The sequence below is a fragment of the Motacilla alba genome, chromosome 2 (genome assembly GCF_015832195.1).
Source record: "Motacilla alba alba isolate MOTALB_02 chromosome 2, Motacilla_alba_V1.0_pri, whole genome shotgun sequence".
In the NCBI taxonomy this organism is placed as follows: domain Eukaryota; kingdom Metazoa; phylum Chordata; class Aves; order Passeriformes; family Motacillidae; genus Motacilla; species Motacilla alba.
This window is the reverse complement of record NC_052017.1, coordinates 132,257,681-132,280,527: the sequence shown is the minus strand read 5'-3', so window position 1 is coordinate 132,280,527 and position 22,847 is coordinate 132,257,681. Positions and strand designations below refer to the sequence as shown.

The 22,847-nt window shown below is 38.8% G+C and overlaps 1 protein-coding gene across 50 annotated transcripts in view; it reads right to left on the bottom strand.

Annotated features, from left to right (window-relative positions):
- Positions 1 to 4,383: 4,383 nt before the first annotated feature.
- RIMS2 (regulating synaptic membrane exocytosis 2) overlaps positions 4,384 to 22,847 on the bottom strand; it is a 456,016-nt gene continuing 437,552 nt past the window's right edge. For 48 of the 50 annotated variants that reach the window (XM_038164200.1, XM_038164243.1, XM_038164035.1 and 45 more), the window contains 5 exons: positions 11,228 to 11,369; positions 9,733 to 9,845; positions 8,901 to 9,002; positions 7,792 to 7,931; positions 7,115 to 7,333 (listed from right to left, as the gene is read on the bottom strand). In XM_038164200.1, coding sequence (XP_038020128.1) covers positions 7,115 to 7,333; positions 7,792 to 7,931; positions 8,901 to 9,002; positions 9,733 to 9,845; positions 11,228 to 11,369 — 716 coding nt within the window. Of the gene's footprint in view, positions 7,334 to 7,791; positions 7,932 to 8,900; positions 9,003 to 9,732; positions 9,846 to 11,227; positions 11,370 to 22,847 lie in introns of all 50 variants that reach the window. The other 2 variants (XM_038164450.1, XM_038164024.1) reach the window with 1 other exon arrangement.

Genomic DNA, 22,847 nt, shown 5'->3' with positions numbered 1-22,847 from the left:
GCCAACATTGTTTAGTTTTGTTTAAGATTCTTTAAGGTGCTGACAGGAATATGTCACCTTTGTATGAATGGGGATTCAACATTTCTTTGTTTATTATGTGACTCATATGTTTAGGGGACAACTTAGAAATGTGGTTGCATTTTAAGTGATTTAAGTGGCTTTTTTCCCTTCATGTTACCCAAATGCTTCTTGGCTCACTCTGAGATCCACCCTTCTTAGCTCTCACTTTATTTCAATGGCCAAAGCACATGAGGATATATAAAAAATGTCAATTCTCCAAGTTGTATTTTTGCTAGCGAAGAATAAATTGTCTGTGGGTGAAGTGCCATCCTACCCCAGGGCTGTTCCTAGAGAGCCAGAGTTGCTGGCTTCCAGACTCTTGAGCCAAAAGAGTGTTTGTACAGCCAAAACACAGTGAAGGACAGGACTCATTTGTTCGTGCATGAGGTTGTGTAACTGTGTGCACTGACACCTCAGGCATGTGGCAGATGGTAACTAAAGCCAGGTTAGCAGATCTGAGAGTAAGCAGTTCTTGAGTACAAATTCCAAAACAGAAAATCACAGCTCAGAATTTGGTACAGAATCAGAATATGGGCTGAGAAACTGTTAGATAAAGAAAATCTTTTTGTCGTTTCCAGTGTGGGGGAGACTGTAAGAAGAAACTTCAAAAGTCCTCAAGCTTCCTAACTTAGTTTCTTCCCAAGCAGAAGAACTCACAGTGTGCTGGTCCCTGAGAGATGGTTCCTGATATAAATGACTCTTCCTCATCTTGAAGGATCTGTCTTGCCAGTATTCAGGAATGTTGCAGCAAAAATACTAATAAACGAGAAACAAAAGGGGCAGATCAGAATAGATACCAATAAAATATCTGCTACTTTGATAATTTCACATTACTATTTAATCCCTCAGTATTGCCCAAATCCCTTTTAATTCTCATCAAGGGGATGATAATTTTGGCTGCTATTGGCATTCAAGCTAGGATAACATGCAGGGGTAGTACTGGCCCTTTTCTTCATGTGTCAGTTGCACTATCAGCATAGTAGGACCTAGTGATTGAGTTTTGGCCTAACAAGTTTTGGTGTTTTGGTTTGTTTTCATTTCAGTGAATGCTGTCACCTTAATATAAATATCATCTTTAAAACACTGATAATCCTTTTACCAAAACTGTAGCTAGACAGAAGGACTTTGACTAACAACTCTTACATGAGCCCTAACAGCTGTCAAAAAAAACCATGGAATATCTCGAGTTGGAAGGGATCCCTAAGGAGCATTGAGTCCAACTCCCTGCTTCTCACAGGACTACCTAAACCAGGTGACTAAGAGCATCCTCCAGACACTCCTTGAACTCATGACTGCTTTCATGGAGAGCCTGTTCCAGTGAGTGACCACCCTTTTGTTGAAAAGCCTTTCCCTAATATTCAATCTGAACTTAGACCAATGCAGCTCCATTCCATTTCCCTGTGTCCTATCACTGCTCCCCAAAGAGGAGATCAGCAACTCCCCCTCCACTGGCACCCAGGAGGAAGCTTTAGACTGTGGTGGAGACACTCCTTACCCTTCTTCAAGCTGAAAAAGCCAAGTGACTTCAGCCACTGCTCGTGAGTCTTGAGCTTGAAACACTCTACCAGTTCCAAACCTGCTCCCACCCTATTAAGGTATCCTAAAACCTCCATGTCTATAAAATTAATGGCATCCAGCACCACTCACCTATTCCATCTTCATGCCAACATCATTTCCATTATATCTACATTTTGAATACCAATTGATAAACTGTTCTTGATTACAGGAGTAGTCACAGCAGACAAGCACTTATGACAAACTTTTCCTTCCTTCCCGTGCCCTGCACCCTCTGCAGATCTAGGATGCTGTTTCTTTTCCATGTGGCCTCATGGCATATTTCAGGGCATCAGTATTCTGTGTTTTAATTAGTATGGCTGCTTCTCTTTCTGCTTCTCTTTCTCCCTAGGGCTGGGCTGAGGAGTGACCTGACATGACAGTATGTCATATCTGGGAAATTATTTCACACCCATTTCCTCCTTCATCAGTTATTGGCTGCCTGCTGCCCTCAGTCCTGATAATTATACAGGCAGTTCAGATAGGTCTTGCTACTGAAGGACTGTGGAATCCTCATTCTTATTTCTGGCTACTATGCCTGGATCTGCTTCTCCTAAGCACAGCTGCTGTGAAAGTAGAAATTCAACACAAGCCAGTCATCACTTTCTGCCTCTGTGGCTAATGGAGTGAGAAGGAGAGAATCTGATGTCCCTAGTGTGACTCATCCCACCCTAAACAAGACATCAAAAATAGGCAGGTATTAAGCAAATAATGTTAGAAGTTAATTTATCTTTGGTATTAGTAGCAGATAGCTATATTTTCTTTTCTTGTCAACTAAGCTAGGTTCCATAAACCTATCCTTTGAAGGTGAACCATTCTTTGCTGGACACGTGTATCTTCTTTGTTGCATTGCTGCTTGCTCCTGGTGTAGCATTGCTGTAAATAGCAAGGAAGGGACAGAGAGGACAGTCACGACTGGAAGATGATTTTGATATCTACAACTGTGGTGTCTGCTCTTTGCTGCTTAGGTATCAGAGGTGAGAATCGCACAGAAATGTGCCAAGGGAAGAAGTACAAACTGTTCTAGACTCCCACACAGCATTATCTAGCTTTGTGACGAAGCCATGAAATCTATTGCTTTGTTATATTTTATGCCATATTAAACCTCTATATAAAAACTATTACACTTTAAGTATTAAACAGTTGTGAGCAGATATTTGATAGTAGTGGGAAACTGCGAGAATGCAATGGAGTGCTGGTTAGGAGGCGCTGGCCCCATGCTCACCCTCAACATGGTGCCTGATTATTACTGCTAGGCCATCATGCTACTTGAGCCTTGTAAATCTGAAGTAAAGGCACGGAAACAGAAAAGCCCCACAGTTAGAGCACCATGGTGTTTTACTGTATTTTTTATTGGCACAAACTGTTCTCAGCATAATCAGATGAATCAGCCATCTGAGCCAATGTTTAGTAGTCATGAGTAAGGTGGTACTGTTAGTATTAAAATGATCTAGTTTTGTTTGGTTTGAGATTAAGTGGACATAGACAAGAAGAAATTGGAGAGGGGAAACAGCAAGCAATCCTAAGAAATTGTCTCAGAGAATAGGACCCTTTAGAAAAGTATATGTTGTAGCTTTCTTGGTCTGTACAAAGGGTCTTTTCAAGGATTTGCTGAGTGTAATGGTGTACATTTCTAACAAGTTCCAAAGACAGACACAGTCTCATGTTCAGCTGGGGAGGAGGTGTTTTGCTGTCCACCCCACCACAGGGCTGGAGGTGATGTGCTTCAGGGCATGGGGCAGCCTCACCTGCCCCCATGGTCCAGTTCCCAGCCAGAGACTTGCCTGACACACTAGAAACAGCAATGTCAGCGTCAGCAGAAGAGGGACCTACTGGGGTATTAGGGTTTAACACACCAGAAACCTGGATCTGTTTCTCCAGCAACCCACTTGCAGATGCACTGCAACAAATGGAGTTCCTATCTGCACAGTTCCCACAACTACTCTCGGCCCACAATACATTTGCTTGCTTTTTTGGTAGTTTTGTCTCATGACAGTACTGCAGTGCTTTTCTTTCACCTCATATCTGGAAATAAATACACACACTTTGCTGTGCAAACTGCCAGCCAGCCTCTCACTCTTCAGTAAATTTCCAAGTCATAAGTGCTCAAGTTTTGCCCAGTCACCACTGCTTGTGGTGATGCTCCCTCTGAGAGATCAGGTAGAGAAATTCTCTACTCTTCCATCTCCACCCACCCCTCTAATCACTGTAGAGTTGTTGGACCACTGCTCCCTTCTGCAGAGGCTGCATGAGCCCTTGCAGGCACCACTGTCAGGTGGGCATTCTGTCCTCATTTGTACCCTGCTCATGAAGAAAAAAGGCAGCTAATATTAGGTGGTATCTAGGGATAGGGTGGAAGTCTAACTGGATAGTGCAGCCACTCCACAGCAGCTGATGGGACCTCCTCATGTCTCAGCACATTTAGTGCGCTGGTTATATCAGAGCTGGAGCATGTCCTGGCAACCAGAGCTGGCAGCTTGGAGCCAGCTCCATCCTGGGAGCCATGCACTGGGCATATGGGAGCCCGAGGGTGGCCAGAGCGCAGAGCCCAGGGCCTGGCTGGGTGACAGGCACACCCGGCTCCCATTGCTCTTGAGCCTGGCAGTGACAGTGGCACCTTGACACTGGCATTTCACCTGCAGCCCTGTGGGAGAAGAAAGGCATGCTTGCTCTCCAGCTGCATGAGCTTCTTGCACCAGCTCCACCGAAGGGTGTGGAAGGATGTTGCTGACCATCTTAGAGAAAAGCAACAAAATTCTGCACACAAAATTCTGTAAAGAAAATGTTTTATTTAAAGTGTTAAATACCATCACCAGAATGAGTTTGATTTACATTAGTTGGTGTTCATTACAGGCCTAATCTGCCCTTTTTTTCCCCAACTGTAATTCCTTTTAACTTTTTAAAACGTACTATTTACAAGACAGCAGTGATCACTGGAATAGTACTATTTACATGACTAAACCATAAGTAGAATTGCAGACGTGTGAAAATTAAAAAAAATACATTAATTTTTTTTAAAATAAATACTGCATAATGACAGTTATGTACAAACCTTCCATGCGTCATGTCCTTGATTTTAAAATTTGAAATAATTTATAGAGGACTACGCATACAAGAATGTGTGAGCACATCTCACAGTGTCAGGAAAATGGTTATGTATTTTTGTTTAATATCCTAGGGGATATTGTAGACTGCATGTTAGTAGTATTTATTTGCTGCTGGTAGACAGGTGTCTAAATTATTTCAATAAATATAATTTTACCAGTCTGTCTATTAACTTAACAATAATCCATTATATAAACTCTGCAGACAAGACACAATCTCATTTTCTATGATATTGCACAAAGTAAAAGGCATTATAAGTGATACTGTTATTACTTCTTCCCTCTTACGAGGCATGTACAATTTGTAAATGGGAAAATTCAACAGATCTTCAAATAAAATCAGAATAATTCTGTGTGGCCATAAAAGTAAATGTAACATACTTCAAAAATTATTGCAAGATTTCAATACTAAACCTTACGTAGATATTAAAGGCATACAAAGACCCAGGAAAAAGAAAAAAAAGAAAAGGATATTTTGTTATTAAATGTTAGCCAGTTACATTCCCTTTAAATAACGAAACTTAATGAGAAGCTTGAACTTGCAGCACCACCCAATGGTAGTTACTGTCTGCTACAAAACCCAGGGTTCTGAAGATCCATTAACTGCAGCGAGGTTCTGGTAATGGTGTCAAATACCTGACAGAGTGGTACTGATAAGCTTTCTTTAAGGCTATTTTACCAACCAAAGACTGATACTTTCCAGACTGATATTGTCTAATTATGTCTTTTGCAACGCAAATGTAATTTATGAAAATTGAACTTTACAGCAGAAGAACTGTATGGATTTGTAACCTTTGTTGCTTCTGTTATTTCAAAAATGTAGCAATCAATTTGGTTTAGTGCAAATAAAAGTGCTTAAATTTGTTTCCTAAAAATCAATTAAGTACTTAATTCTTCTTCTTTCCAAAAACCTTCAAGAAAGAATAGTTCAGTCTTTGAATGAAAGATGCTGGTGCTGAACACAAATTTATTGAAGACATCTTACAATGGCCACATGATTCCAGTATTTTGCTGTAGAATTCAATTTGAAGGTGAGAAAAAATGAAAATAAGTTACCATGCACTGTACAATAAATTGCAAAAGTTCAAATATCGTCTTTATCAAATACATGCTGAATTACATTAATGTACTCCCAAGCCATGTTGCAAAATCCTTTTCAACATGCTTGAAAAAAAGTAAGCTCTTAAACAATATTTTTCTCAAATAATTCAGAAATGCAGAACAATCTGCAACCCTGAACCAAATATGGGGCATAAGACAGTAATAAGTCAAAAGGTAGCCATTTTAGAATATGCTGATCATCCTGGGAGGTAGAGGGGGAAAAGAGCAAAAGGAAGAAGGGAGATTGGGAGGAGAGACAGAGAAAGAAGGAGGTAAAAGAAGTGTACAATTTGCACATTATGTTGAACTTTACAAGGCTTGTACCTTTTACATTTAAATAAATTTAATATATTACACTTATTTCTTGTCACATAAACAGAATTTTAAATATTTGCTAGAAATTATTTTTAATATAAGTCTGCAAAAACACAGACCATGACTGGTTTAAAGAATGATAAACGTGGTGTGTCTTTGTATCACCCTGTTGCATTCTCTTCCCTTTAAAACCATGCACTAGTGAAATTTATCTTTAAAAATAATATAAACTGTTGAAAATGGCTGATTTATTCTTTTTTTTTTTTTTTTTGCAAGTTGCAGCCCCAAGAAAATAATTTAAGTGTTCAGCTAAATCTGTGTCCATGCAAAAAAGTTTCTTAATTTCATACAGTACAGTATATCCACAGAACTTTATTTTTCAGAGTCCATCATGTCTGGGGTTTCACTGTGTGAACAGCTGGAGGTACGAAGCCCGCCACTTTAAGTCTTGAACCTTTTCAATATGAAGAGTTTTCAGATCTCAAGCAACTGCTGCAAGTGTCAGTTGACTTTTCCAGCATCCTTAGATCCTTCTTTTCTTCCAATGTCTGCTAATCCACTGACTTGTAACGTGGCTCCGTGGGAGGGTAACTCCGCTTCTGTGGCGTAACCAAACTTCAGGAGGGGAGGGCAGATAAATAAAGAAAAGGGAGCAACAAAACAGATATGCCATTGAAAAGGACTTTTGTTGCATGAAACAGATTGATTTTTTTTTTTTTAGTTTAGTCCATGGCTTCAGATTGGACCAAAACTGAGTCCCTGAACTCCAAACCTATCAGTTCTTCATGATTTCAGTCCATCACCTGAGGGCCTTCCGTAGGGCACAATGTGTGCAACTTCCTTGAGAACACAGGATCGCATTGCAGCCCTAGAAACAGGCTCAGAAGACACAACATTAAGCATGCAGTGTTACCAGGGTTTGCGACCTGTAATTTTATTTTTTTGTAACGCTGGTTGCTATGACAACAGTTTCACAGCTGCTATGAGCGAGCGTACGAAGGTCCTGTTGAACTTTCCAGAGATGATTGGGAAGCTCTTCTAGTGAGAGGAGCTAAGGTTGGGTCTACTAGGGAAGAAGGAGGGAAAAGTTTGAACCACCCAATCACCATGTTGGACAGGTCCAGTTCATCTAAAAGTATCTGTGCCACTCCCATAAAGGATTTGTGATCCATACGTCCATAGTCTCCCCAAACAATTATCTGTTAGGTAAAGAAACACAGGAAAACAGAAAAATTTTAGGGAAAACGTCAAAAGCTTTAACCTGATTTGTCAAAAATCTCTGCTTATTTAATTACAGTAAGGAATGAAATATCCAACTGCTGACATAGTTTAGTTCTGTGCATCCTAATCATGATGCAGTGACAGAAATGATCTGGGCACAAACAACTGTTACCCATGATACCAGGGAAAGCCCAGTGAGAGGAGCCCATACATAACTGCAGAAGCAAAATAATCTATAACTCACTTTTGCTCCCTTCTACCTGCATACTCAGTTTCTACTTGCATAAATCGCTATTACTGTTGTGTTTATCTACTCAGCAAGTAAATAAAATATGAGCATTTATTGCCAAATGAAGCCTGAAAGAAATTTGAAACTTGTTCAGTGAAAACTATACAGTGACATTTTCAGGTTCAGAGGAATATTTATGCAAATTACCTGTAAAACTTTCCCTTGGGGACTTTCTTCAAATGATAGAAGTTGCTGATAAAGTGGTTCCAGCGTTTTTCTTGCTACTTTTGTTTTCTTTTTGGCTATGCAGACTCCATTTTCTAATAGATACACCTTTACATATGGTGCTTAGAAGAATGAAAAGAGAGAACAGTAGGTAAAGAAGAAGTCCAGGGTTTTTTTCTGTAACACACACACTTTCTATCACCATATTAAAATCTGCTTTTAAAGGATATACAGCTTATAAGAACAAATTTCCACAAGCAATATTAACAATTATTCCCATACAAAGCATCCATGCATTTTATTTACTGTTCTCCTGGGGTGTATTTTTTTTTCTTGACTTCTTTTTGTATGTCTCTTTTACCATGAAAGAATTCAGATTTTGACCTGAACAAATCAAGTGTTCTTATATATAGCATCCCTATACTGTACAATATGCAAAATAGGCCTATTAAGTAAATGCAAGACTTGCAATGACTTTGGTGAAATCTGGATCAATGCTCCAAATTGTTAATAATTTAAAATTATCTACAAGGTGAAAATCAGTGAAGAAAGGACTCTGACACAATTTCTATTTTGTCAGAAGAGCTTGCTAAAAATATCATTATATTGTCCTTTTCACATAGCGTTACAGGACATCAGATTATAAAATAAGGAGTAAGTATCAAATATTGGTCTACTTTTTGAGTAGATACCTATTCCACATCTCTGGATTCCCTCTTCATTCCTGAGACTCCTATATAAAATCTTCAGTATATACTTTTCTTCTTACCCCATAACTAAGGATGCCTTTGCTACTACCAAAAATACTTTTGGGTCTTCCGGCAGCCTGATTTTTAATTTCCTCCTGAAGTAGAGCTGATTTCTGGTGTTCCATTTCAATACAGTATGCATTTCAGCATACAACATTATAACCTACTGAGACTTGAACTTGTTAAGAGTTGTCAAAGCTGAACAGAAAAGCCACAGACCTTTTTGGTAGAATGTTATTCTCAGAATCATAGAATATACTGAATTGGAATGGACCCATTAAGTTCACCAAGTCCAACCCCTGGCCCTGTGCTAAGATTGTTACTATGGTTTTTCTTCCTTACCTGGCAGTGTCTTTGAACCTGGTTTTACAACAAGGCCACGGGCTCGGATTATTTCTACTTCCAGTTGTCCTTTCTTATCCATCATTCCCACCTGAATATCACCTAGATAACAAAAAGAAATCCCAGCATTGTAATTCAGAACTACTTAAATATATGGAATTTTGAAAAAATTTCTAGGATGAATATGTGGTGACTTGTATCATCTGTTTTTCATCAATAAGTATGATCTGGATTTTAACACTACTATGTAATTTAATATTTACCCTCTTCACTGGTGTTTATGTTAGTAAACAATTTAAAACCTCTGAAATAACACCTTCTCTCCCATTTCCCATTACTTCAAATTAATTTCTATTTCCTAAGAGTTTCATATTAAAAAAAAGGCAGCAAGGGAATTGATACAAAGCAGCTAAAAGTGCTTGAAATCTCTTCACCATGCCTCTAGTTAAAGACAAGTTATGAAAAGGTAACTTGTGAGTATACAAGCCTGTTAACACAATAATAACAAATATTTTGCACCTAAATTACCAACTTTTATACAATATTATCCAAATGATTCAGAGAAAAGTTTGGTCTCAATAGCCCCAGTTTAAAGATGGAAAACTGAAGAAGAGGTAAAAGGCTGAACTTTTCAAAAAAACTTTCTACTTTTGCATGTCTTCATAAGCATCCATGATTACATTCAACTTTGGCTGAGGTTACAGCTTTGGTCTTAAGTGACTTGTTCAAAACCAGAAGAGAAATCCATATTTAAAGGGACTCCAGATAAATTTTATGTTCTAATTACCTGACCAAATAGAATATATCATATCTAGAGGACATAAACACTTACCCATTGATGGCGTTGCCAATGTCTGTCGTCCTACAAGCTGGGCGGGACCAAGTCCATCCAGAAAATCACTGAATTGGCTGTCTGCAGCCAGCCTCACACCAGGGAAGATCAAACTAGAAATAATATTGAAAAAGAAACCAAACAAAGATACACTTAAATTTGCCCTTTGTTTATTTGTTTATGTTTTTCATTTGTTTGTTTGTTTTCTCTTTTGTTTTGGCTTGGGTTTGTTTTTTGTTTTCTAGATGTGTTGCACTTAATGTTTGTGGGCTTGGTGGTACTGTAAGGAACTTACAGAACAATTACTGTAATTTTTGAAATCCCGCAGTGTTCAACAAGCAGCAATTTAGCCTCCAGCATATAAACAAACAGGTAAAGAAAGCACTCTCCTCAATAATTCCCAAATTTGTATTCTTCCATCATGTTCTCCTTTTCTAATGCATTAAAGACCACTGTTAATTAGTGCTGATATGAGAACAGTTCATAAAGATACTAACACATGCCCTTACCACTGATTTAGTTACATGAAGGTTAAATTGCTCACACTTCTCAGTTGCTGTGAATTCAATGGCTAAATGTACAAGTGTACACAGTGAAATGATGACATTAGACCAAATATTGGTTGCTATTTTCAAAATCACCATTCATTCAAAATATTTTGTTGAAAATGTCTTTGAGAATGACGTCTATTCAATAACAGAACTGAAATCTCTTGTGGCAAATGACCAAACTAATTTAAAATTAAAATGCTTGCCATAAATTATCTGTTACCCATTACCGAGCAACCAGAACTAATGAAATTTGTAATGACCAATCATTAAGAAATGTCCATTTCAAATGCATATAGTGCACCAACTTGGAAACATCATACATATTGTGCAGCGCAGATGGATAGTCCAGTGCTGTGAACACCACTAATAAATCAACCCTCAATAAGACTTTTCTGGGCAATGTCTCAGATAAATCACTCAGAAGTATTTAACTTGGGCTTTTATGATGTTATGATAACCATGATACATGACAGACTTGTACTTGTGCCCAGATAATTTCTTCAGGTTAAAAGTGGCAGAATCTTTGAAAAACTCTCGAGCCCAGTGATCTGGAAATGCTCTGGAAATGCCTTGCTCTGCATAGCACTGATGAACACCAGGAGTTTTTGGAAGAGAACTTGTCCATATCTGTGTTTTACTGGGTGTACTGCACCTGCTTCCCCTCCTGACACACCTCATGATGATGATCTGACCCACCATGCGCCCTTCTCATGGCACAGCAGAAATGATCCTCCTCCTTCCAGCACCGACAGTGGGAGACTCTTTTCAGTCACAGGGGAAGACTTAGGTTTAACCCATCAATGACACTAGCTTGTGAAGGGAATTCTGATTGAACAGGACCTACAAGATTCACTGTGCCTCTCTCTAACAACCAGTTTCATGGAGAAACGCCGCCCAGCTTAATGGAGAAACATCAGGAAACCACAGCTGTAAATGCTGCTTACTTTCCCTCAGAGCTGTAGCTGTTCATGCTCCCATCTGTTGACTCCCGGCTTGCCTGGCGAGTCATCCAGTTCCTCATCTCCACGGCCAGCCCTGTCTCCGTGCTCCTCTGGACGGTGCTCCGCAGCTTCTTGCCCCCTGCTTCTGTTGGAGACAAAAGAGAAGCCCCCATGCCACTGTGCTGTCGCAGCTGGGCAACCGTGCACACCCCTGCTCCATGCAGCACAAACAGTCAGAGACACAAATTAATGACCTGTAACAAAACTTCCATTTAAAATGCATCAATTTTTTAGTAACAGGAAAACGGCATCATAAATCTCTTAACAGGATCTTAGTTCTGTCACCATGTGCTTTCCAAGGTCAGACAACACAAGTCTGCCCACGGAGGTAACCACATTTAAACAATCCATAGTCTAGCGTGTTTAAAATATATTTTCCCTGGATGAATAAATCCCTCTTAGGAATTCAATTAAAATGTTACCATGATGTCAAAACCTGAAGAGAAATGTTCTAATTCAGATGGATTATTGTTTTAAAAGCATTTGGTCATTATCTCCTAAATCAAGTTACAGATATCCATTAGTGAGGATAGTAAACTAAAAATCAAGAAGCCTTCCCATGCTTTCTTCTCTATTCACTAGTTGATAAATTTAAATTTATATTTAAAATACACAGTTTTTTTATGCAAAATAAGAAACTTTATTATCACCTTCTAGAATAACAATTTTTCTATCCATTTGCATAGTTTAATTTTACTTGTAAAACCAGCACAGTGACAGATGTCTGGGTATTAGACAAGGGGAAAAATACTCAAACAATATAATAGCATTTTAGTGTAGGAATTTTGATCAAGACCTCAACTGGATGAAATGACTAGGAATGAAGCGTCAGTTTTTCTTTCAGGAATAAGGTAGCCACTCCATGTAATTTCTGATTTTAAATGCTGTTCCTTGCAATGGGGCAAGGAATTCTGCATACTTATTTCTTCTAATCTGTTCTATACACCTCTGAGTGATGTGTAATATACCGATATTACAAAAGAAAAAAAGCTTAAACACACTGCAATAATAACAATTCTTATATACTGATACAATGAGGGTAGAGTAATATCCAATATCTTAGGATATCAATGGACTCAACTTCCTGGTACAGTTGTCTGCAGTATCTGGTACCCTTTACACCTTCTCTGCCTCGTCGTGTGCTAGAGGTCAGAAGAACTTCTGGACCTGTGAGGATGGTGAAGCTTTAGGGATTTGAAAAAGGAAATGAGCAAAAGGAGAAGATTGTCCTGGGATGAGGACTATCACATCCCAGGGGGAATGTGTGAGCACAGGAACTGGCTCAGAGTAAGCAGATCTGCACCCTTGGGCAGGGAATGGGAGAGAGAACTCAACTTCCATGTGTGCACTCATTGTCACTCTCCTACAGGCTGCAGCGTGGGTTGAAGTCTCCCAGGCCCCTCAGTCAGGAGGAATATTAGGTCAATAAAGAACATGGAAAATGTAGTGATGTGGGAACCAGACACCAAAAATACCTTGAAAACCATTGCCTCGTTGTCAAGAAAGATTAATAACTCTGCAAAATTTAGCAGCAGTGAGGTATTTCTACAGCAGTATCATGAGTAGTTCAATTCATATTGCTTATTAAAAGCCTTCTACATATTCCTTAAGACCATCACTTTGAATCAGTGCATACAAATAGTAATAGTAATGGAAGCAAAAATTTTCCTCTAGAACTTCAGCTACACAAATTAATTCGGTACACAGGAAAATGAAAAAATAAATTTTATTGCATCAAAATTACTCCCAAAAATGCCCATCAATACCTGATTTAAGAAATGCAAATAAAAAAGGTATCAGGCTACTACAACATGTAAAAAATGAAGGTCAGAAATCAACAATTTAATTTCTTTTGGGTTGCACCATTCCAAGTGCCTCCTGGTTTATTATTTGTATTCAACAAATGAAAGCTGGCAGCTGACTTCTAACAGTGGTTCAGAGTCGTTCTAAAATACAAAGTGCCACTGTTCCCACAAACTGCCAGGAAAATATCGTGCTGTAATTTTGTAGAAAAGGCACACTGCACTGTAGTAATATGTGAAAGGCATACACCTCTGAAGCCCCACAGGACATTACTCTTCTGTTCTAAGAACTATTTTGATGAGTCAGCATTCATTTTCATTCAGCTTCATTGAATGATGGTCATTTCTCAATTCATTCTTGTAAATATGAAGTCCCTAATGCAAATTTAAAAGAACATCTCCATCTTGCATGATTCTTCAGTATCTTCATACATCTTTCAAAGATTTGGGAGTCTGGGAGAAATATATGATCGATTATGTAACATGTGAAGGAGTATATAAGGCAGATTTATTTTCTGAACTAGAATTGTAAGTCTGTATGCCTTCCTCGTAGAAGAACAGAATAAAAAAATGAACATGACCATTGCACATCAATTTACTGAGAAATCAAGGCAGAACTCATGCAACTGCCATTCAAGTCTTCATAGAGACACACATGTTTACAGCATCCCTCTAAACCTTAATTTAAAGCAGTTTTACTTTCCCACATTCATTTTAACTGAAATAAGTGGTCTGGTTCACATGACAACAGGCACACAAAGATACAACTTTGATACAGAATGAAAGATAGATGTGTTGTATATCCAACTTCTGTATAAGTATGAGCAGTAAACAGTAATTATTTTGACCCTAACACAGAATTTAAGAAAGGCTGAAAGGAGGTTATGAGAATAACTATTTCCCAATTTTCAATAGAAACAGGCAGTGCTCTTGAATGGTCTCCAAAGAGAAAGATCTGACCTTTCATCAATAAAGCTCCTAATCATGATGATGATGCTTCTTGAAGTAAGAATTGAAGATTTTAACAGCAAAATGGCAACTTGGAATAAATTAACAGAAGACCCAGATGTGGGTGGTGTGACTCCTGAGCCACTACTTTTGACATGAGTATCCTTTCAGATGAAACTCGGCTAAACTAATACATAACAATACACGAGAAATATCCCCGCTTGATTGCCCCCAATACTAGCAATGTATTTGTCCCTGTAAAAATGTTAATAAATCAAAAATAATCCTACAATTCCTCAAACAATTTAAAAGCAAAGATAGTATTTGTGTTATCCATAATTTATGTTTTATAAATTCAGCATTAAAAAGTTATAAGGGTTTCAAGCAGCAATGAAACCACAAAATAGCTGCTCATCTTAAAGAAGCAGCCTTTGGTGCCATACTTCCAAGTTGTAGCTGATAGAGCATCTGATTGAAGATCATATCACTCCACTAAAGCCAAACTGTTTTCCTCATTCCTACTTGGAAACTGAAATCTCCTCTCTTGTGATAATTCAACTACTCATGTAGCTGCATTCCATACTACTGATTCCATTACCCAAATCAAAAGGAACAAATAAAAAATATGATTTAAAGTTGTTCTTTTTCTGTCAAGACTGATAATTTCAGAAAATATATTTGTCAATACGAGCATACAGCTGAATGAACCCAACTAAGGCAATACTAACCTCTAGCTACACAAGTAACTTGGGAATGTACCACTCACTCAGAAATAACTATCTAACTGGTGTCACTGTAAAAATGGGGGTTGGTTTTAGAATTCTTAAGTATATATACTTACACACTCATGTTATGCTGTTTTAATCTTAACAAATGAAAAGATACGGAAGTGAGAGCTTAGAAGTGTACTTTGTTTTTACGTTGCTGAGTACCTACAATCAAAATAATTTTACTCATAATTTCCTAAACTCCAGAAAATAACATTGAAAATGTTCTCCAAATTAGTATAAGCTAATTGCCCTAGCAAAAAGAAATTTCTCTCAAGTCCCTCAACAAAATATGGAATATATTATCTGAAAAACACTAGCTCAGATTCTTGCAGCCATATTGTAAGGAGTGGAATAAATTACCAGAAATAATTGCACTGGTATTTATGAAAGCACACTCATTCTTACGGTTAATCACACTGGTAATTTAACTAATATGGTTACTGCAAATAGACTCCACAGGCCACATTTTCTAAGTTACACACAGAATTATTTGTTCCCACAACTTGGAGTGCAAATCACTCACAAATTAGGGATGCAAAACTACTGATACAGTCTTCAATAGCAGATGAGGAGAAGTCAAAAACTGCAGGTAATGCAACAGATTACCTTCCGTTATCTGGGATCTAGCCTGATGAAATCCGCTGCTGGTGATGAGAGTGAGAGCTCTCAGCTTGCTGTTGGCAGGAGCTTCCTACAACTGCTCCCCAGCAGGCACAGAGCCAAGAGAAGACAAGGCACAGGCACAGGCAGGCTGGCTATGCCAGTCCCCAGCTGGTATGTGATCTCTTGGTAGGACTTGTAGGGAGTACAGAGCAGCTGTGGCTTCAGAAACACACTTAAGTGCTTGAGGTGGCTCTTGTCTGCTCTACCCACCTCATCGGAAAAGCTGCATAAAAACTCCTTCAGCATTGTCATCTCAACTCAGGAGCTGGATCCACAAAGAGAATAAGCTGCCTTTAAGCGTCCATTTTTTAAGACTGAAATAATTTACATACCTAGTTACCTGCTCCAGATATGTTAACAACTGGCTAGATAAAAGACAGTCTAAGAAAATTTGAATCTACAGAAGAAAAGGGGGACAGGGTAGGTCTCAAATTTCCTTGCAGCTGCACAGATCCGTTTCTGGAGTGACCCAAGTTTTGTTTGCACTGAACAAGGCATTTAGCTCTTTTTGAAGCACTAGGAAGTACAGGCAAGTTATTTCTTTGTTATCCACAGACCCCAAGCAGAAGACATGGTTTAGGATCTATTAATTTAAGCAGGATTTGGGAAACACTGATTCCATTGCCACTCGAGTTTGAGCTCATCTCACTGATTCTCATAGCCCAGCGCTAACAATCAGTTTATGAAGTTTTGTGTTACAGTCCCTCCAATGGACATTTTCACAGTGCATGCTGTCAGCATTTCTGAAACCCAAAGAGCATTTCAGAGCCAAGGGGAAACTGTTACCAAGGTCTTTCTCTTACTTGTAAGGAAGAAAGGAAGATCTGCATTCTAGTTCCTGCTTCCATGAATATCTGAATGTAAAATACTGATACATTTTGACTGGGACAGGAATGGCCTACCCTGATATGCCCAAGCAGGGCTGCCTTCAGCAAGAAAGCTTTTCAGTATGGGAGCACCCAGGTTTGGGAAGTGTGAGAGAGTCTGGGCTGAGAGTGCCAGTCTGCCCCACGCATTTTTAAATTTCTTGGGAGGCCTCACTAGTTTTTCATTTTTGGTCAAGAAACACTTTTTCACTCTTGTCCTACTCTTTTTGTTTCTTCCTCTGGCCATAATGGAGGCATGGTTAATCAAGACAGCACCTAAGAAAATGTAAAAGAGAGAACTGAATTAAATAATCAACAATAATCAACTGCAAAACTATTGCTTACACTTCTGGTCAAGGGCTGGTATAGAAGATTTGGCATGCCATTCTTGATGAATTTCCTACAGGACTCAAGAAGCATCATGAATCTCATTTGTTCCTGGCCAGATTGCAGCATCCTTTGACTGCATTCTACTTCCCTGCCATGGCAAGGCTGGTCGTATGTTCAGCCAACTCTGTGCCTTGGTGTGGCCAGGTGATGTGAAGCCAGTTTACCATGTGGCTTCTGAGCAATGCTGTGGTTTAAGGCAAGCACCTGCTCCTTATTCTCTCCCACATCTTTATTACATCTGCCACTGTAATTTCACTGTTGCTCTGATGTCCATTCTCCAGTCTTGAATGATCCTTCAGCAAATTGTTAAGAGCATCAGAAAAGAGAAACCGGTTTTGTCTGTGTGTGGCACCCATCACTTAAGGATCTTCAACTCATGGTTTTATGTCCCCAAAAAGGTTTTTGAAATATTTTTACAGGACTGAATTGTAAACAAAGAGCTGTTTTCCTGCATGCATTAAGTACAATAAGTACTTAATGTTCCTAAAACTTTAGTAACCCCGGTATTATTATTCAGAATCACATGCTACATATAAAAAGGATGCATAACCATCTTGAACACCCTACAGTTTGTTTTCAGTATCTGTGCTAACACTCCTGGTAATCCCAAATAAGTATATACAGCATCAGAATCATTGTGTATATATACAGTATATAGAGCCCAGAGGTCTGATGCTTGGCCGTTCCCTTGACAAAGAATTTACCCCTGTTAAGAGAGGCTGTCCCAGGGAATCAAAACTAATTAACCACAGCTGTAAGGAAGAGAAGGGTTAGTGCTGATGTAATTTCCACTTCTCTTTGGTTATCTGGCTCTGATTATATAACAACAAACAGGCTATGCAGGTCTGGTTGGAGCCTTTGTTTTTCAGGTGCTGATTACAGATCTTGGCAGTGAGATGCAGATCAGGAGTAGAACTGCACACAGCCACTCAGGCCCTTCCAGCACCAGTGCAGAGGTCTCTGTTACTGATAAGGCCATCAGTTTTCTAGGTGTGGTCTGAGGATTTACCTGCCAAAAGCCATTTACCTGCTGTAAACCTGAACACAGAGATACAACAACAAAAAGCACATGTCTTTGTAGCCCACAGCTGTAGCTCCCACGTACCAAGTGACCTGAATGAACACATCTTCAGGAGCCCCCATTTAGACCAGTTATGATCTCGACACAGATAAATGTTCTTATCATTCAAATTTGATAGGTCAATAATAATTTGTGCATATTTTGTGCATGTGTCAAAACAGAATGGTAGCATTTTATATCCACTTTGTACATCCTGTACAACAATCTATATAACTACAAAAAGTGCAAGGCAGTGGGAAATCAGTCTCATCCCCAACCTATTAAAATCCTGAAAAAACGTTGAAAGTAATTTTGTGGAATTACATTCTAATTTTGTATACCATTTATATAAAGAATATAGATATACAACTAGATAGGTGTACATCTTCATCACAAGGACTCTTCACATCCAGTCTCTGATTTTGCCAATGACAAAGGATGATCATTCAAAGTAAACAGAAATCATTTCTGCAGTTTTAAGAGGTAAATTATTTTTATGTTTACATGGACATTAAATTTTCTGGATGTATACCATTCTTATGTATTTTTTAATAACCATTATTTCATGTAGTGTCAAGAGCAGATTAAAAATGCTTAAGCAGCAGAGATTACATATACTGAGAAGCTTAGAATTGCCTTTTTTTTTTTTTGCATTATATGAAGTGGGAGATACTTTCTAAATATGGAATAATGGCAGTAACACTATTCTTTATCCCAACTTCTATTATTTTTTATTGTAGCAAGGGTCATTGCATACACTATCAGACAGATCTGGGCAGCATTTTTGAATGATGTAGCAAATGTGTTGAAGCAATTCAACACCCACTATTAAGGCTTAATGAGGTAGATGGTGCCAAGAACTTGGATGGCTACTGAGATTACACTAATTAGAAACAGCTCTTCCTCCATTGCTTTGTCTAAGATGAACAATGATCCTATGCAAATACCACTATTTAAATAACCACAGTTCACAAAAAACGGAGCAAATTTCACACTGTAATGACCTATTTTCAAACTACAGCTTTTAAACTTTTATGTCTCCAAACCGAAACAATGACAACACAGTGCACTGCTGTTCTGACTACATTCTTGACCTTGACATTGAAAAATGACAATTACAGCATATAGATATGAGACAGGTTTTTACACATTTATGTAGGTACCACCAGAGATGCAACCTATCATACACTGTGGCTTCACTGCTGCTGCTACAGCCATATCTGAGTTATCTGTCAGCTACTCAGGTACATGCTGCAGTGTAACCAGCAGCTCAGAAGAGAAACACAACTATAAGAGAAATACAGCTTTAAAGATCTACTGGGCATTTCTAACTCAGGTTGAAGTATGTTGTGCTTTGAATGCCAATCCTTCTGCAGTTTCTTCCACTTCTTTCCTCTTCCCCCCTTTCCAGAACACGTGATTTTTTTTTTTGTCACACTCTTTACTTTGCCTGCAACAGTACAGCTTTTTCTATGCTTATTTTTTTAATGGTCTTATCAATTTTGGCATCTACAGCCACTTCATTAGTATAGTACCTGAGTATAACTGGTAAAAACACTTGTGACTTGCTTGAAATGCCTGCTATACTGCCTCCACCCTTGAACTCAGCCCATGGAGCTGCAGAAATGGGACAGACCCACCACCATGATGGAAAGGCTGACCCAAGTTAGCCCTTGAACTGCGCCCTAACAGCAAACAGAAAAAATTATCAACTATAAACTTAAATGTCATGCAGATTCTTATGGAACAATTATTATTGAGTATTCAGAGTGCTTTTCATCCTCCATGTTGAGTGACCCCACCACTGCAAGCAATGTGCATCTCTGGTGCATTAGTATCAATCGAGCCAAGATGTTTAAAGCTTCATCTCTTACAGGATAACCTGTCACAGGGCATTATACCCTTCTTTCATATCTTTCCTTGGCTCTGCCTATGAACATTCCACATAAACAAGGTCATCTTTACCACCAAGGCCAAAATGTAGGCCAATTCCCCCAAGATGATGTAGTTATTTTCGTTTTCTTCATAGCCTGATACTCCTATATTACTTTATTCCTTTTAAGATGGTAATTTTAAAGGATAACTACTTCATGCACAGGATTCTCTTCACTTTAGTAATTACTGTGCTAATGAATTTATTGTTACTACTTCCCCCATTTTCTATTTCTGGTCAAATTATTGTCTGCTTGTTATTGTCTACTGGGACCTCCAGAGGGACACTGTGATCTGGCGGTCTAACCACAGGAACAGAATCCAGGAACTGCTGAGTTTTATTCCAGCTGTACCAATGTGCAGTGATTAATCAGTGAGAAATGCCACTGCAGCCATTACTAGTGCTCAACTGAGCAGCTCAGCATACCTTTAAAAAAGTCCTGAGTCTTCACTCAGGGGCAGCACTCCCGCTGACACCTATGTGGGATCCAACAACCCCTCCAGCAAGTTTCCCAGCTAATTATCAGCCAGGTGACAGGAGAGTACAATGTGCTTCTATTCCTGCTGAACTCCTGCAGCAACACTCAGATACTTCTTTCAGTAGACATCAATATGCAAAACTGTAACGTAACTAATTTTTGCTATTTTTGGCATGATTGTCTTGGACTGAAGAACATTCTGTGGCTTTTTTTTAATTGCCTTTTGTTTTTCTAACATACTGGGAGACCAAGATGCTTTCCAGTTCTTTCTGAATTAATTTATGTCTTAAATTATCATAAATTATCTCTTGAATTGTCTTCAGCACCTGCAAAGCATTTGGCTTTCCCCTTCAATCTCAAAGATTCACTACCACCCAAAAACTTCGGCAAAGGAAGGTATTAAATTGAAATATACTCCCTTTTGGTGGGCATAGTTCTGCATACAGACCTTGTCACGACCAGCAGCTCCACAGCTGCACTCCTGGCAATGTGCTATTCAACTGTTCATAACAACACCTCAGTGTAAATGCAAATCAGAAGTGAAGTATAAAAAGGAAATAATGGTGAAAATTTATTACAGCAAACAATACACAGTGTAATAATTTGAGGAAGCACCAAGTTACCAGTCCCACTCATAAAAACAGACATAGGCTTTCTAGTGATCACATCATGTGACCTAAGCCTCTTTTCTTTTCCCTGCATGCTGGATAACTCTACTTCTTCTCCAGTAAGCTTCTTGTACATAAGAATTCATTCGCTCAGTTGTTCACAGGAAAGTTTACTACACTCATGCACTACTTGTGAATATATCACATGCATGAGACTTTGCACTATGACTACACAGACATCTAAAAGGATATCACACACATTTTAAGTGGAAATTCTCTTATCTTTTGGCAATCACAAAATTTCTTTAATTTCAATAAAGCCAAGATTTCAGAAAAAAATACGAATGCTTCAAGAGCATTCATACACATACTGATTTGTACTCTGTCCCCATACCTCTTCAACAATTTCCATATAATTTAAGTCTGTTCTAAGTGGTATTTGACACCAATTCTCACTTCAGTATTCAGGCCATTCATTTTATCATCAATGAATCTTACAAAATAAAATGATGCAAAAGACATCTCTAAAATCCTCCATACTTTGAAAACATAAATATTTTTCTCTGGCACCATGTTAGTCCTGTGTGTACACATGCAGACATGCCAGAAGGAAATGGATGACGGAAAGAATTTTTTCTAACATCTTTTACTAGATGTGGCTAAGAATAATAAACTCTTAAGTAATGAATGTGCATAAACTTGAAGGATTCACCAAGTAAGAAATGCTATTTTAAACAGCAGCTCCCTGTACGGCAAACCTGGCCAACCATGGCAAGTTTAGGCCTAGCCATGACAAATTCCCCTGCACTCTGCATTGGTGAGGCCACACTTCGAGTACTGTGTTCAGTTTTGGGTCCTCCAAGGACACTGAGGTGCTGGAGGGTGTCCAGAGAAAGGCAACAATGCTCTAAAAAACACATCTTATGAGAAATAGCTGAGGGAGCTGGGCTTGTTTAGCCTGGAGGAGACTCAGGGGGGACCTCATCACTCTCTACATGCACCTGACAGGAGGCTGTAGTGAGGCGAGGTTCAGTCTCTTCTGCCATGCCTGCAGTGAGAGGATGTGAGAAAATGGTCTTAAACTGAGACAGGGGAGATTCAGATTAGATACTAGAAACAAAAATTCACTGTTAGGGTGGTCAGGCATTGGAATGGGTTGCCAGGGAGATGGTGAAGTCACCATCCCTGAAGGTGTCCAAGAGGTGTCTGGGTCTGGCTCTGGGTGATGGGGTTCAGGGGTTACAGTGACAGTGCTGGGTGGACAGCTGGACTGGACGTTCTTGAAGGTCCCTTCCAACCTTGATGAGTTTATGACTGAAATTCATGGCTACCGAAAACAGCAAACAGCAGCCTTTCCACAGCCTACTTCTTCAGTACATCACAGCTTGGGTGCCAGGGCTTAAGAGGTGTCCTTCATCAACCAGCCAACACGTAAAGGGATCTTCTTAATCATCATGCTCAAAAATAGCTTCAGAAATTATTAAATTGTCGTATTGAGTTACTTGCTACCAAATTACTTCTGAAATTGATAGTACTCATATTCTTTCATACCAAAAGATACACCTCTGGACTAGTATATCCACTTCAGCAGTTAATAAAAAAAGTCTTCAATAGAGTATCTCAAATAAATGCCTTAACAGGTCAGATTTTCTAGATTTTGTATTTGTATTAAAAATACGAGTATGAAATGTAAAAAAAAAACCAAAAAAAAAAAATCAAACAAAAGCACACTTGCAACAGGTTATCTTTTTTTAAGCTATCCACTACATGCAGAAATAACAACATCGTGAGGACAGTTAACTTATGAAGTGGGTTTGACACCTTTTTCAGATTAAACTGTAAAAGAACATTTGTATGTGAACATGGGAGTGCATGTAGCACAAACACTTTAATTACATTACGTTAATATAATTGCATAAGCACTTATAAGACAACAAATTCCAATTTGAGTGCACAGGTGACTTGCCATCCAGAGAACAAATCACAGTTTTTTCTTTCTAATCCCACAAAGAACACTTGGGAAATGATCTTTTCTGTCATGCCTG